General features: G+C 40.8%; 1 protein-coding gene across 13 annotated transcripts in view; it reads right to left on the reverse strand.

The window, feature by feature from the left end:
• The window catches only part of DYM (dymeclin), a 209,718-nt gene that overhangs the window by 85,284 nt on the left and 111,653 nt on the right, over positions 1–12,781 (reverse strand). For 8 of the 13 annotated variants that reach the window (XM_085566103.1, XM_085566101.1, XM_085566102.1 and 5 more), the window contains one exon: positions 8,436–8,600. The exons of the other annotated variants lie outside the window; for them this stretch is intronic. In XM_085566103.1, coding sequence (XP_085422229.1) covers positions 8,436–8,600 — 165 coding nt within the window. The remainder of the gene's footprint in view (positions 1–8,435; positions 8,601–12,781) is intronic. 13 annotated transcript variants of the gene reach the window in all.

Below are 12,781 nucleotides of genomic sequence, written 5' to 3' on the forward strand. Positions count from 1 at the left end.
CTGCACTGTTCTTCTTGTGAATTATTTGTTACTCAAGGTTTGCAAAATTCTTTGAGATATTTTAGTACTGAGGATACTGCCCAGTTCTGGGTAGACACCCAGATCTCTCTCAAGAGACCCATGAATGTAGTTTAAATATTTAGCTCTCAACTGATACCTAGATGTAGATACTCCTACTTAAAAGGGGAAAAAATACATTCTGATGCTTCAGGCATTCTGACTGGAACATCTTAACCAAAATTATCAATTGTGACAACTCTAGCTGCAGTCGATACTTTCTTTAATTTGACAAATTGAAAGACGTTTTGAATCAGTAACATATGTTTGTTATTTTCTAAGTGAATAATTTTCTATATTTAGGCATTAATTAAATATTTTACTAAGCTGCTTTTACTAGTCAAAGTTCATGCAATGCTGTTTGCGAAATCAAAACAGACACGAGTGCACCACATAGATGCAGAAGCCAAGAATACCTGCAGGGCACTCCCAGCTGCCAGTGGCACTGACTTAAGGAAGCTGCTGGAGGGAAGTTAGCAGAAACTACAGAGGCACTGGATCTCAGCAAGGTTTTTTAGTCTAAAGATAAAACTGGCTGAGATGGGCGTAAGTTCTTTCTCCTTTCTGCTATAAGCCATTTCAGCATATTCAGACTGACATGCATTTTGTTAGCGTTCTCCTGAACTCTTCAGACAAGTTATGGCATTTTTCTCCTTTTACTCCCAAAACAATAGCTCATTTACATACTTACCAAAGAATAAGACACCCTCCCAATGCTGATTAAATGCCAGACGTTACGTAGGAACACAAAACCCCCGGTCTCTAAACATACTGCTACAATGGAAATGTGTGAAAGTCGTTTTGTTCCAGTTTCATCTCATGGGATGTGGGCTCATAAGCATCCAATTTAAAATAATTCCAACTGATCGAGATGTGTTTTAGCTTCACATGAGAATTCATCTAGAACATGCCTGTGATAGATTTTTACCAGGGTGGGAGGAATAAAGATTATTATAGAAAAAGAACCTCACTCTTGCAATTTCCCCCTTTTAATTTCATTCTCTGTATGTGAGAATATAGAGTTTTGGCAACCTGTTCTGTTTTGTACTATTTGGGTCAAATCACCTGGGGAACCTGAGCAGATATCATTTTTAATGGGAAGATTCCAAATCAAAATGCAGCCTTTTAAAGCAGTCTGTAAGGTAAACAAATGAACAAAATCCTGCATGGCAATCTGCCTGTAACTTCCATTTTTTTATGCCAAAAGAAGCCACTTCGATCCCCTCATCTGACACAAGCCATAGGAATTCCCTCAGCTACTTCCTCCTTCAATTGCTTGGATTTGGACATATCTTTTAGGAGAACATCCAATCTCATTTAAAAATTCCAATCTAGGGAAATCCAGAGCCCTTGTTATTCCAGTGACTCATATACCATGTAAAAAAAAGATGGACCAGTCTCAGCTGGGTTTGCTTTCCAGCTACTGGAGTGCACTGTACTTTTGCATAGGATCACAGAATGCCCTGAGCTGGAAGGGGCCTCCAAGGATCACCCAGTCCAGCTCCTGCCCCGAACAGACATCCCAACAATCCCACCCTGTGCATCCCTGGCAGCGCTGTCCAAAGGCTCCTGGAGCTCTGGCAGTGCTCATTCCATGGCCCTGCACAGACATCCCAACAATCCCACCCTGTGCATCCCTGGCAGCGCTGTCCAAAGGCTCCTGGAGCTCTGGCAGTGCTCATTCCATGGCCCTGCACAGACATCCCAACAATCCCACCCTGTGCATCCCTGGCAGTGCTGTCCAAAGGCTCCTGGAGCTCTGGCAGTGCTCATTCCATGGCCCTGCACAGACATCCCAACAATCCCACCCTGTGCATCCCTGGCAGCGCTGTCCAAAGGCTCCTGGAGCTCTGGCAGTGCTCATTCCCTGGGGAGCCTGGGCAGTGCCAGCACCCTCTGGGGAAGAGCCTTTCCCTGATCTCCAACCTAAACCTTCCCTGACAAATCTTATTAAAGAGCCCCCTTATTGAAGGATTTATTTACCCTTAATCTTCCAAATAATTTAAGGAGCAAACTCATAAAAATGCCAAAGAGTACTTCTGATTTCTTTCAAAGTCAACCTGCTCCTTTTATCTTGTAGCATGATCTATGTGTGTGGAACTCCACCAGCTTTATGAAAATACAACTTCCTTTCATCAAGAAAGCTGAGACAATTACATTTTTATATCAGCAATCTTTCCCCTTCACTGATCACTCCTTCCCTAAAAACTAATTTTGATACTTAATTTTAAATAGGGTAGGACTTAACAAATCAGTCCAGAGGATTTCCAATAGACATGCACCCACCTGATAAGCATCCAGCTAAACTGTATTTGAGACCTGCAAGCCAGGCAGTTCTTCATCCAATGAATACCCACACCATTGATTTTATATCTCACTGGTTCCTTGATCACTATGCTGTGCAGCACAAAGATAAATAATATAAATTATTTATAAACAATTCTGCTCTGCCAAGCCACTTGATGTTGGGTGTAAAGTGATCCTTCCATAATAAACAACTCAGAGCCTTCAATAAAATTATGAGCAGCTGACTAAAAATCACAATCACAAAGCAATAACATATTAAATTATATTAATTCAACAGACCTCTGACCTTTATTTTTTAAAAATTATATTTCCCACCCCAAAGGAAAAGTATCAAATGAGCTGGATTTTGGGGAAATCATCCACACCAATGCAGCAGCCAAAAAAAAAGCCTCATCTCCTGAGCTGTGCCCCCAGCTGAGAAACTGAGTCCCACAAACCATCTTGCATGGAAGCTCAGAGAATAGAGTTTCCACAGAAATTTACAGGCCACTCTAGAGAAATCTCAGCATATGGGTATTAACAAATCAGCCTGAATCTTTGAAGAAATATTAATACAGTTTGTCTTTGTTTCTTTTATCTTTTTTTTTTTCCAATTGTTCTTGCTTCTATTTACTTCTTAAGTGACTTATTTAAATTCTGTCAGCTGTTCCATGGTCTGCCTAAGACTGAAGTTCAAAATACACCATAACCACTGAACTCAATGACTATTGGTTGACTATTACAACCACTCATAGCACTGGACAGGCATCGAAAATAAAAAGTAAAACTGTGCATATTAAACCCAGTAGGAAAAAGACCACCTTTGAGAAGTCAGGTTTAACACTGGTAATGGAAGCAGTTAGAATTTATCAGTGGCACAGCATTAAGACGAAAAAAATTGTTTGTTGTCAAAAAAATGTACCATTTCCAACTCTGACACTAAAAGCTGAAGATATTATGCCATATGTTTCAATAACAAGAAAAATTTCCCAGCTCAACCATAATGGTACTTTCTGCTAATGCTTTGACACTGCAGTCCCTGAATGGTACCAATCCAGTTCCCATCAGCCTCTCAGCTTGCCAGGATGCTGAGCAGAGATCACTGAATGGTGTTTGTGGGAACAGGAAGGAAAAAGAGAAGGAAAAAGATCATTGGTAAAATGACAGCTTTGGAAGCAAAGTGCAGAATCTTATTTAAATATCCTGCAGAAAAATAATGTTTTACCCAGTATTGTTAAAAATCCCAAAAAACCCAAGCTTGTTTATTTCTGCAAAGTGCTTAAATCTACCATTTTTTAATATGTATTGGAGAAATAAATTTTTCTTTGGGGAAAAATATTTTAAACTATGCTATCTACCATTCCAAAAATAGCTTGCTTTAGTGATAAATGAAGTGAAGCTGGTTCTTGCCTGTGACAGATCCAGATTCTGCCATCTTCATCACTCTACTTTTAACCCTATGACAAATGAGGGGCCATTTTATGAAAGCTCTGACAGGTTAAGCTCACAGCAAAGTAAGGATCAATGTTTGTCCTACCCCTGGAAGTGTTCCAGGCCAGGCTGGAAGGGCTTGGAGCAACCTGGGATAGTGGAAGGTGCCCCTGGTCCCTAGAAGAGGGTGGAATGGGATGAACTTTAGGGTTCCTTCCAACCCAAAGCATTTAATGACTCTAAGCAAGGCTGATGTATTGACTATTTTACTTGAACTAACTTAGGGTGAGTTTTTTACACTTAACTGCTTAAAAACTCAATAGCAACAAATGCTCAGGATTATCTGAGAAAAAGAATTCACATCTGTCAAGCCTCATTTGAAAGAATATGAATTGCTGTACATCTCCACATAGCATTAATCCAAGCAAAAGCCATTTAAGGTTCAATAATAAACATGTTTGCCTCATGTTTTTCCTCATTTTACTTTCACAGACTAAAGCCAAAGAAAATATGTCAGAGTTGCAAATGCTTAAGCTGTTTTTGAGGATGATACCTAGAAACCTTTCCTGCATTGTCAGGTCAGTAATCCATACCAGGACACAGGACTGGGATCCAAGTCCTGTGCTCCAGAACAGCTACACTCCAAGGAAAAAGAACTGGAAACTGAATAATAAATTCAAATTGGCTTTAAGCATCAGGTTGCAACAACAGAACCATTTCTAGTAAATTAGCAGCATTCCTCAAAGCTAACCTCCAAGGCAGTGATCCTGCTAAGGCGGCACATTCTTAAATTAATTTAATTGCGTAATTCCATTGACTCTGATGGCATGGGAGAAGGATGGCTGCAAAGCTCATTCTCCATATGCTGCAGACAATGCCAGAACACTTCTGAAAGGGAGCATTATAATCTTATGAGATACACTCTGCTGTTTAAACAAACATAGCATTAACTAATAAAAGATAAGCAAAATGGGTAAACTGAATGTCAATGTGATATTGTATTTCTTGGTATTTTTTATCTAGGAAAAGACTCCCTAATTTAAATTAATCCACAATGAGTTTTACCTCTGCAACTTTAAGACATATTTACCCAATTTACAAGGCTCAGCAAAACTGTATTTCCTGCTTTCACACAGTGTCAAGCTTGCTATGAAACCAAAACTGTCCATAATTTGTTCAGCATCCCAGAACTAATCATTGCTTGTTAGCTGCCTCTTTGCCAGTACATGCCCTAAGCCAGTCTGCCTTCAAAAGCAATTTTCCTGAGCTTGACTGCAACGCAAAGAGGTTTAAAACAAAACGGGAACACACATGAGCATTAAAACATCACACGATGAATATGAAACGCAAAAGGAAACAGTAATCGTGGCAAATGTATCTCACATCAGAAAACACAGTTGCTGAAATAAAAAAATACATAGTGCAGTCACAACAGAATTATTAGATATTAGGAATTTTGCATTACAAACTCAGGCTCAATATTTATGCTATGCTAATGCTGTGCATAAAAAAATGGGTATTGTATCCACTATGTTTTTAGAATTTGCAAGAGACCGAAAGCAACACTGGCACTAAATCCCAATGAAAGCTGCCTAGAAAACTGGGGCTGTGGGATTGCTCTCTGTGGGATAAGAAAATATGTGCTATTCTGCATTCCCTCCTCCCTGCTTTAACCAGTGTTGGCTGCCCAGTAAGTGTGGGGTGCAGTGTGCTTGTGCCACATCACCACCAGGTTCTCACACACATTCATGGTACACTGAAAACCTGAGAAATGCAGAATGGTTTGTGTTGGAAGGGATCTGCAGGAGCATCTATTACCACACCCCTGCCACGGGCAGGGACACCTTCCACCAGCCCAGGTGACTCCAAGCCCTACCCAACCTTGGACACTTCCAGGGATCCAGGGACAGCCACAGCTGCTCTGGGTACCCTGTGCCAGGGCCTGCCCACCCTCCCAGCCAGCAATTCCTAATTCCCAATCTCCCATCTGTGCCTGCCCTCTGGCAGTGGGAGCCATTCCCTGTGTGCTGTCCCTGCCTGCCTTGTCCCCAGTCCCTCTGCAGCTCTCCTGGAGCCCCTTGAGGCCCTGGCAGGGGCTCTGAGCTCTCCCTGGAGCTTCTCTTGTGCAGGGGAACAGCCCCAGCTCTGCCAGGCTGGCTCCAGAGCAGAGGGGCTCCAGCCTGGCAGCAGCTCCGTGGCCTCCTCTGGGCTGGATCCAGCAGCTCCACGTCCTTGTGCTGCTGGAGCAGGGCTGGGGCAGCTCTGCAGGTGGGCTCTGAGCAGAGCACAGGGGCAGAGGGGCAGAATCCCCTCTCCCCTGTTGCCCATGCTCTTTTGAACATGTTTAATACAAACATTAATATATTTGCACATAAAATCTTCCAAAATAGTAATGAAAACTGTAATTCTTTGATAAGTATAAAGACAGGCAACACCACCTGTGGGTATTAGAGCATCGTTGGAGACCTGCTGCTCTGGACTAAAATTTATATTCTTTGCCAGAAATACTGGATGAGGGGGTGGTGATTTATGAATCACCGTAATTAATTATCCTCTGCCTTTAGTAATTTGTAAATTCCATCTCTTCTCTAAACAGGCTGATTACACAATAAAACACTGTAGTATTTAATAGAGGATGGATGCATGGAGTCAAACAAAAAGCTTCTGACACTTCAATTATGCTGTTGTATTAGATGCTACTTACAGACTTAGGCAAATTTCCTGAGCATACTTCTCTAATCATCCAATATCAAAACAACAATAGAGAATTAGCCATAAAAAATGCTACCTCTATATTTTTACAGCTGTAATTTCTATTTCAAATCCTCTGTTCTCCTCCTATCTCAGAAAAATAAAACCTGCAATGAAAATTTGAGATTTTACAATCTCTCAGACTGATGTACTCTAATATACCTCAACTGATGCATAAGCCCCATTTCAGAAAGTGATAGCAGTAAAAAATTTCTCCATCAGTTGTGGTAACTGAGGAGTAACCAGATGAATGCTTTTGCTCTAAAAATTCACAAGCTTGTTGCATGAAAACACATACAGTGTTATGAGTGTTCATTTTCATCTACAGAACACCTGAAAGATACAATATCCATGGAGAAGCACTTAGTCTCCCAAGGGTGATTTTGTCAGCTCAATGTGTAGCACTGTTGCTGTACAGAATTACCAAAATTTCATGGAAACAAGCTGGAAGAAAGGCACTATTTATTTTACATTTTCAGAATATCATGTCTACATGTAAAACATTACATCTGAAAGAAGACTGTAGTGTAGACTGTACTTATTAGTATTCATTTTTAAATAAGTCTTTGAAATCTCAGGCTTCTGACTATTTTAATAGCATACCCCTGTTCCAAATTAATCTGGAGAATGCCCCTGGGACAGCTAGATTTTCATGTCCTGTTGAGATCTTCAGAGTAATTCTCCATCATTATGTACTACTATAATTTTTTTCTTTTGTACAAAAAGAGCTATTTCAGCTTGCATGCCGGATTTTCTTCCCTTGACAATCAAGCTGGTTTTACTTATGTTTACTGTGTGGTCCCTTGCTATTGTATGCCGGCTTAGCTGGGAAGCTGCATTTCCACCCTGGATGCCTTCCATGTTCTGATCAATTTTGTCACGCAATTTTTTCCTTGTTTTCCCAAAGCTTCTAGGGATTAGGTTAATATATTTAATTATCCACAGCATCAAGAATGAAATAGTAAAACTTTAATTTTTACTTGGAGTAAACAGCTAAGAGAAATCCTTTGGGTATGGCAAGTAGGACGTACTTTTGAATTCACCCTTTTGACAGTTTCTGTAAAGCATCTATAATTCCCTACCACAAACAACGATTTGGGGCTGATGGATTCTCATAATTCTTATTATGTATAATTAAAAGTAATCAGACATACAAAAAAGGAGAGATCTTTAATTGTCACAAGTAACAATCAATGGAAGAGGAAATGGACTCATGTCAGGGGAGTTTTAGATTGGATATTGGAAAAAATTTGTTAACCCCAAGGGTGGCCAGGCACTGGCACAGCTGCCCAGGGTAGAGGTGGATTCCCCATCTCTGGAGGGATTTAAAAGTGGATGTGGCACTTGGGGACATGGGTCAGTGGTGGCCTTGGCAATGCTGGGTAATGTTTGGACTCGATTTTGGACAGCTTTTCCAGCACAAACAATCCTGTGATTAACTTCCACGAAAACTTCCTGAACTTGAGGCAAAAGCTCTATAATTTCTATTCTTGAAAAGCAAATTATATAGACAATGTTACAAATAAAACAATGGGTGTCAAGAAGTATTAGACACTTGCATGTAACCTCTGCACCAATTCCAAACAAACTATGCAACTGCAATGGAAGTTTTGTGAATCACAGCTCAAGTTCTTATGTAAAGGCTTTGGAAATGGATCAAAATACTTTAACATAAAAAGCATTTAAAGCTTCCAAAGGCCAAAGAATTTGTATTCTAAATTTAAAAAGACAAGCCAAACCATTAGTAGACTCCCATTTCTATCACACTTTTTAGAATATACATAAAGGATGTCAAAAAGACACGAACTATCCCCTTAGAAATTAAAATTATTCATCAGTTAACTGAAAACATGCACAGAGCAGTCACAGGGCATGCAGCATGCAGTAAATGGAGAGGAGAGGTTAATAACCTGGAAGCATAGGATCTGAGAATGTGAGAACAAGTTAAAGACAAGAGTTCCTCTCCATTGTCACTGAGGGTCGAGAAGCAATGCTGCAGCGTAGAGCAGTGCGAGTGGGGGAAATACAGTTTGTCCAAGACATAAACATATCTCCGCAAGTGGCGGCAGGTATAACTGAAAGACAAGGGTAGAGGGAGACAAAACAGAAAAAAGAGGTGTTTTCCTTTAAGAAAGCTAAGTCACGGTTTAACATCCCTAGCTTTTATGACAAGAGTCAATGGAAGATGCCAAGAAAGCAATGGAGCGGTTTGACATAAAACAAACAGTTTCAAGAAACAGAGGGATCTGTTTGCCCCTGTGCCCACACGCTGGTTCTGTCACTGCTGCACAGGGAATTCGTCAAGTCTCACACATTAAACACAAGAATTTGGGCTTCTTTTGGGTGTGTGTGTCATTTCTCTCCCTCCTCCCCCCACTTTTTGTCCCCAGTATCATTTTAAGAAATATTTTATCTCTCTCAATAAATGCAGGAGACTGGCCCCTGATTTTCAAAGGCTACCTTTAAAAAAGACCTAAGAACGTTCACAAAGTTTAACTGCCTTTCATGAAAACTGACAGTTGACTTAAAGGGAAAAAAAAAATCACACCGAATTATTGATCAGTGTGAACTGCTCTTGTAGTTGGGGTTCCAGTGGTAGAGCACTCCTGCATTTAATTCAAGTTGCTTAAATGCAATGCTTAATCATAACAGGGTTACTCAATTAAGACCTGGCCAGCCTTTCCATGAAGAACTACAGTCACTTCTGTGAAGTAACTACAGAGCAAGCAATAAAACATTTAAAATTGATATTAAGCAACCCTGAATGCACCTGAGTAAGAGATATATTGCCTATGCCTATGCACAGGATATCCTCCCACTCATAATGGAAAACAAAATAAATTCATTAGCATAGTTCACCTGCAACAACCTGCATCACTGGAAAACTCTGAGGCACATAGAAAATATAACCTCAACTACTTTCTGTTATAGGGTTTGTATTTCACTGCAGAATGGTGCACAGCCTAGGGTGTGCCAAGTATGATGATGTGATGTGATGATGTGTCCCAGTGATCCTACAGCTGGACTTGGTAATCCTGGAGGTATTTTCCAACCTTAATGATTCTGTGCTTCTAAGTTGTCCATAAAGTGCTTTAACCAGCCCTGTATACTGTGAGACAAAAAGGTCAGCTCATGATGGTCCTACCAGGCTCTGCTGTTCTCATCTGCAGCCAGGCGACATGGCTCTCTCCAGGACAGACATACCCATGGAGTGCTAAACTGGGAAAATTTCCCATGGAAATTTATGAAATCAAGTCTCTTCTGCTGACTTTGGCAAGAACCAACAACACCTGAACTCTAGGCTCCAACATTCTCACAAAATCAAAAAACCCCATTGTTTCATGGCTTCATAGGTGGAAATTTGGCCCAGGGGTTATGCACCCAACCACAAGCATTTCACAGGCTAGTGTCTCTTTGAATCCCTATGTGACATAGTCATATGTGGCTGAAATACTCTTTCCTGAGAAATTTGTATACCTTGGGCAAAAAACAGGACAAAAAAGAGTGCCACCAACAGCTAATTTGTGCAATCAGTGGGGTTCTAAGCCCAAGACTGCATCAAAAACAACACCTCCCTCTGCTTTGCTTTAAACAACACTCACTACTGAGTTAAATCAGTCCTATCTTTGCTCTGGAAATTTAAGAACACAAGATCTCTTTTGGCACTTCATTTGCAGACATGATAATTGTCAGGAGATGAAGAAGCTTCAAGGACACCACCTCCTAAGCTTTCATGCCTTTTCTGCTTTCCTGACCACAGCAAGCTGTGAGCAAGGTGGGCTATTCTATTCAATCCATAGGCCAGGGATGGACAACATTTACAAGATTTAGAGGGTCCTGTACTAAAGAAAACCCTCAACCCACAAGCCTGCACTTGCAGCTACCCGGAGAGGCCACATAATTTTTTCCGAAACCAGAATAAATAGCATAATTTCGAATGACTATGCTTTGAAGATTTAAGTGGTTCTAAGTCCACTGTTACCATTTGCTGTATTTAACCAGACCTCTTACTAGAAAACTCTTTCCAGCTATTCAGTCCTGTTAGATTTATCAAGAAATTGAACAAGTCATCCATTGTAGAATCCCAGGATTCTGCAATGGTTTGGATGGTTTGGGTTGGAAGGGACCTTAAAGGTTATCCTGTTCCAGCCCCTGCCATGGGTAGGGACACCTTCCACTGTCCCAGGTTGCTCCAAGCCCCACCCAACCCGGCCCTGGACACTCCCAGGGATCCAGGGACAGCCACAGCTGCTCTGGGTACCCTGTGCCAGGGCCTGCCCACCCTCCCAGCCAGCAATTCCCAATTCCCAATCTCCCATCTGTGCCTGCCCTCTGGCAGTGGGAGCCATTCCCTGTGTGCTGTCCCTGCCTGCCTTGTCCCCAGTCCCTGTGCATCTCCTGGAGCCCCTTGAGGCCCTGGCAGGGGCTCTGAGCTCTCCCTGGAGCTTCTCTTGTGCAGGGGAACAGCCCCAGCTCTGCCAGGCTGGCTCCACAGGGAAAGTGATAGCAACTACCTTTGACCCCTTTCAACATTCTCCATAAATGGGAAGAACAAGACTTCATCCCTTAATCAGCATCACCATATTTAGGCTTAACTGACCTAAGGTGAGATGAGGTGACAGCATGCAGTGGAGGAAAAGAAGTTTTGCCAAAACATCATCCAGAGGTTCTGGAGATGCACCCAGCGTGACAAAGTGCCAGCAGCACTGCCCTTCATAGGCCATTCCTATTTCCAAAGCTGGGCTTGTCTACTGAGAAGTTTGATATTAAATCCACAATAAGAGCAATCTGTAACTCCCTGGCTGTTCATAGCCACTTTGACCAGCAGAACTTACATGAATTTGAAGACTAAGCATTTCTGTTATTAAATTCTCTGAAGTAAATCAGAATAAAATCTAGGCTTAAGAGCAGAACTCATTTAAAACAATGTACATTAAGAGACATTGACATCAATTTTCACTGACTACTTGTGAGTTTGAAATAAGCTCATTTGATGCACCAGAAATGAGGTTTCCAGCTACATGTACTGAATTTTTGTTTTCTGCATGTTTTATGGGGTACATTTCTTTTACTTTACAGCAAAAGTCAATCTTCAACTACAATGCAGTACTGAAATTTTTGAAAAAGCACTGCTGCAAAAACCAAAGACAATCATACTTGATTTCAGAGGTGTGTGTGTGTGTGTGTGCATGTGTACTATCCAGGTATCCTGTTTACTTGGAAGACACAACTGTAATTCATGATGTACTAAAATCCCACTTCAAAAGACTGTAATCCCCTCATATAAAAAGCCATCTGATCAATGTTTTGAATTCTGATATGACAACATGACAGTGTCCATTTCTAAAAACTAAACAGCAGAGTGCCCTGTTACAAAACTCTGTTAGGGAAATTAGGGTGGAGTTAAGTTATTGCAATCAAAAAAAGGTAACTATTCATATATAACAGTAAGTTATCACTCTCTTTACTCATGGTAATGAAAATAATAAAACTACTCTCTTGCCTTCTTACTACACAAAATACACAGCGACATTCAACAGAAGTTTAAATTATGAAAAAATTCCATATGCTCTGTTAAAACTTCAAGTTATTAAAGTTATTTGTCATGAAAGCCACAAACCGCAAAACTTTTAGATCCAAAGCAACAAAGAACAGCATGAGTATTTTGGAGACGAAAGTGCCAGGATCCTTTCTGTCTGTTAGTTCCCATCTCTCGTATTGGATCAGCTGGGACCCTCTGTGATTCCAGAATATCAGCTGGATGGAAACGTAAACATGGAAACCCAAACAACTTCTTTAAGAAAACAGAACATGCTCAAAACTAACAGGCATCATGGCAAAGCACCAAATTCAGTCTTTATAAAGTCAGAAAGCAGCATTTAGAAAGCTCCAAGGATTTAATCCCATAGGTATTTTTATAGGTTTCTTGTTTGTTTTTTACTTTCTCTACTATACATTGAGGATGGAGAACTGGAAGAGACAAAAAGTGAACAAAACACCAAAACTACCATAAAAATGCTCACTTGTTAACTATCAATAATATGAAATTTGGAATAAAAATATATCTAAAGTAATTTGATACTGTAAGAGACAGCACAGGGAACCTGACATCTGTGAAGAAGCCTGTAAACTACCTGCTACTTGAGAATTTTTTCTACTTGTGTTTCTGGCATCCATTAGTGATTCCTTCTCTGATCATGGCATGGTCTAATCTTGCCCAGCAGCTGGTATAAATTGAGAGGGAAAAGGAGGAAGC

Source organism: Lonchura striata, chromosome Z (genome assembly GCF_050655825.1).
Source record: "Lonchura striata isolate lonStrDom1 chromosome Z, ASM5065582v1, whole genome shotgun sequence".
Taxonomy (NCBI): Eukaryota; Metazoa; Chordata; class Aves; order Passeriformes; family Estrildidae; genus Lonchura; species Lonchura striata.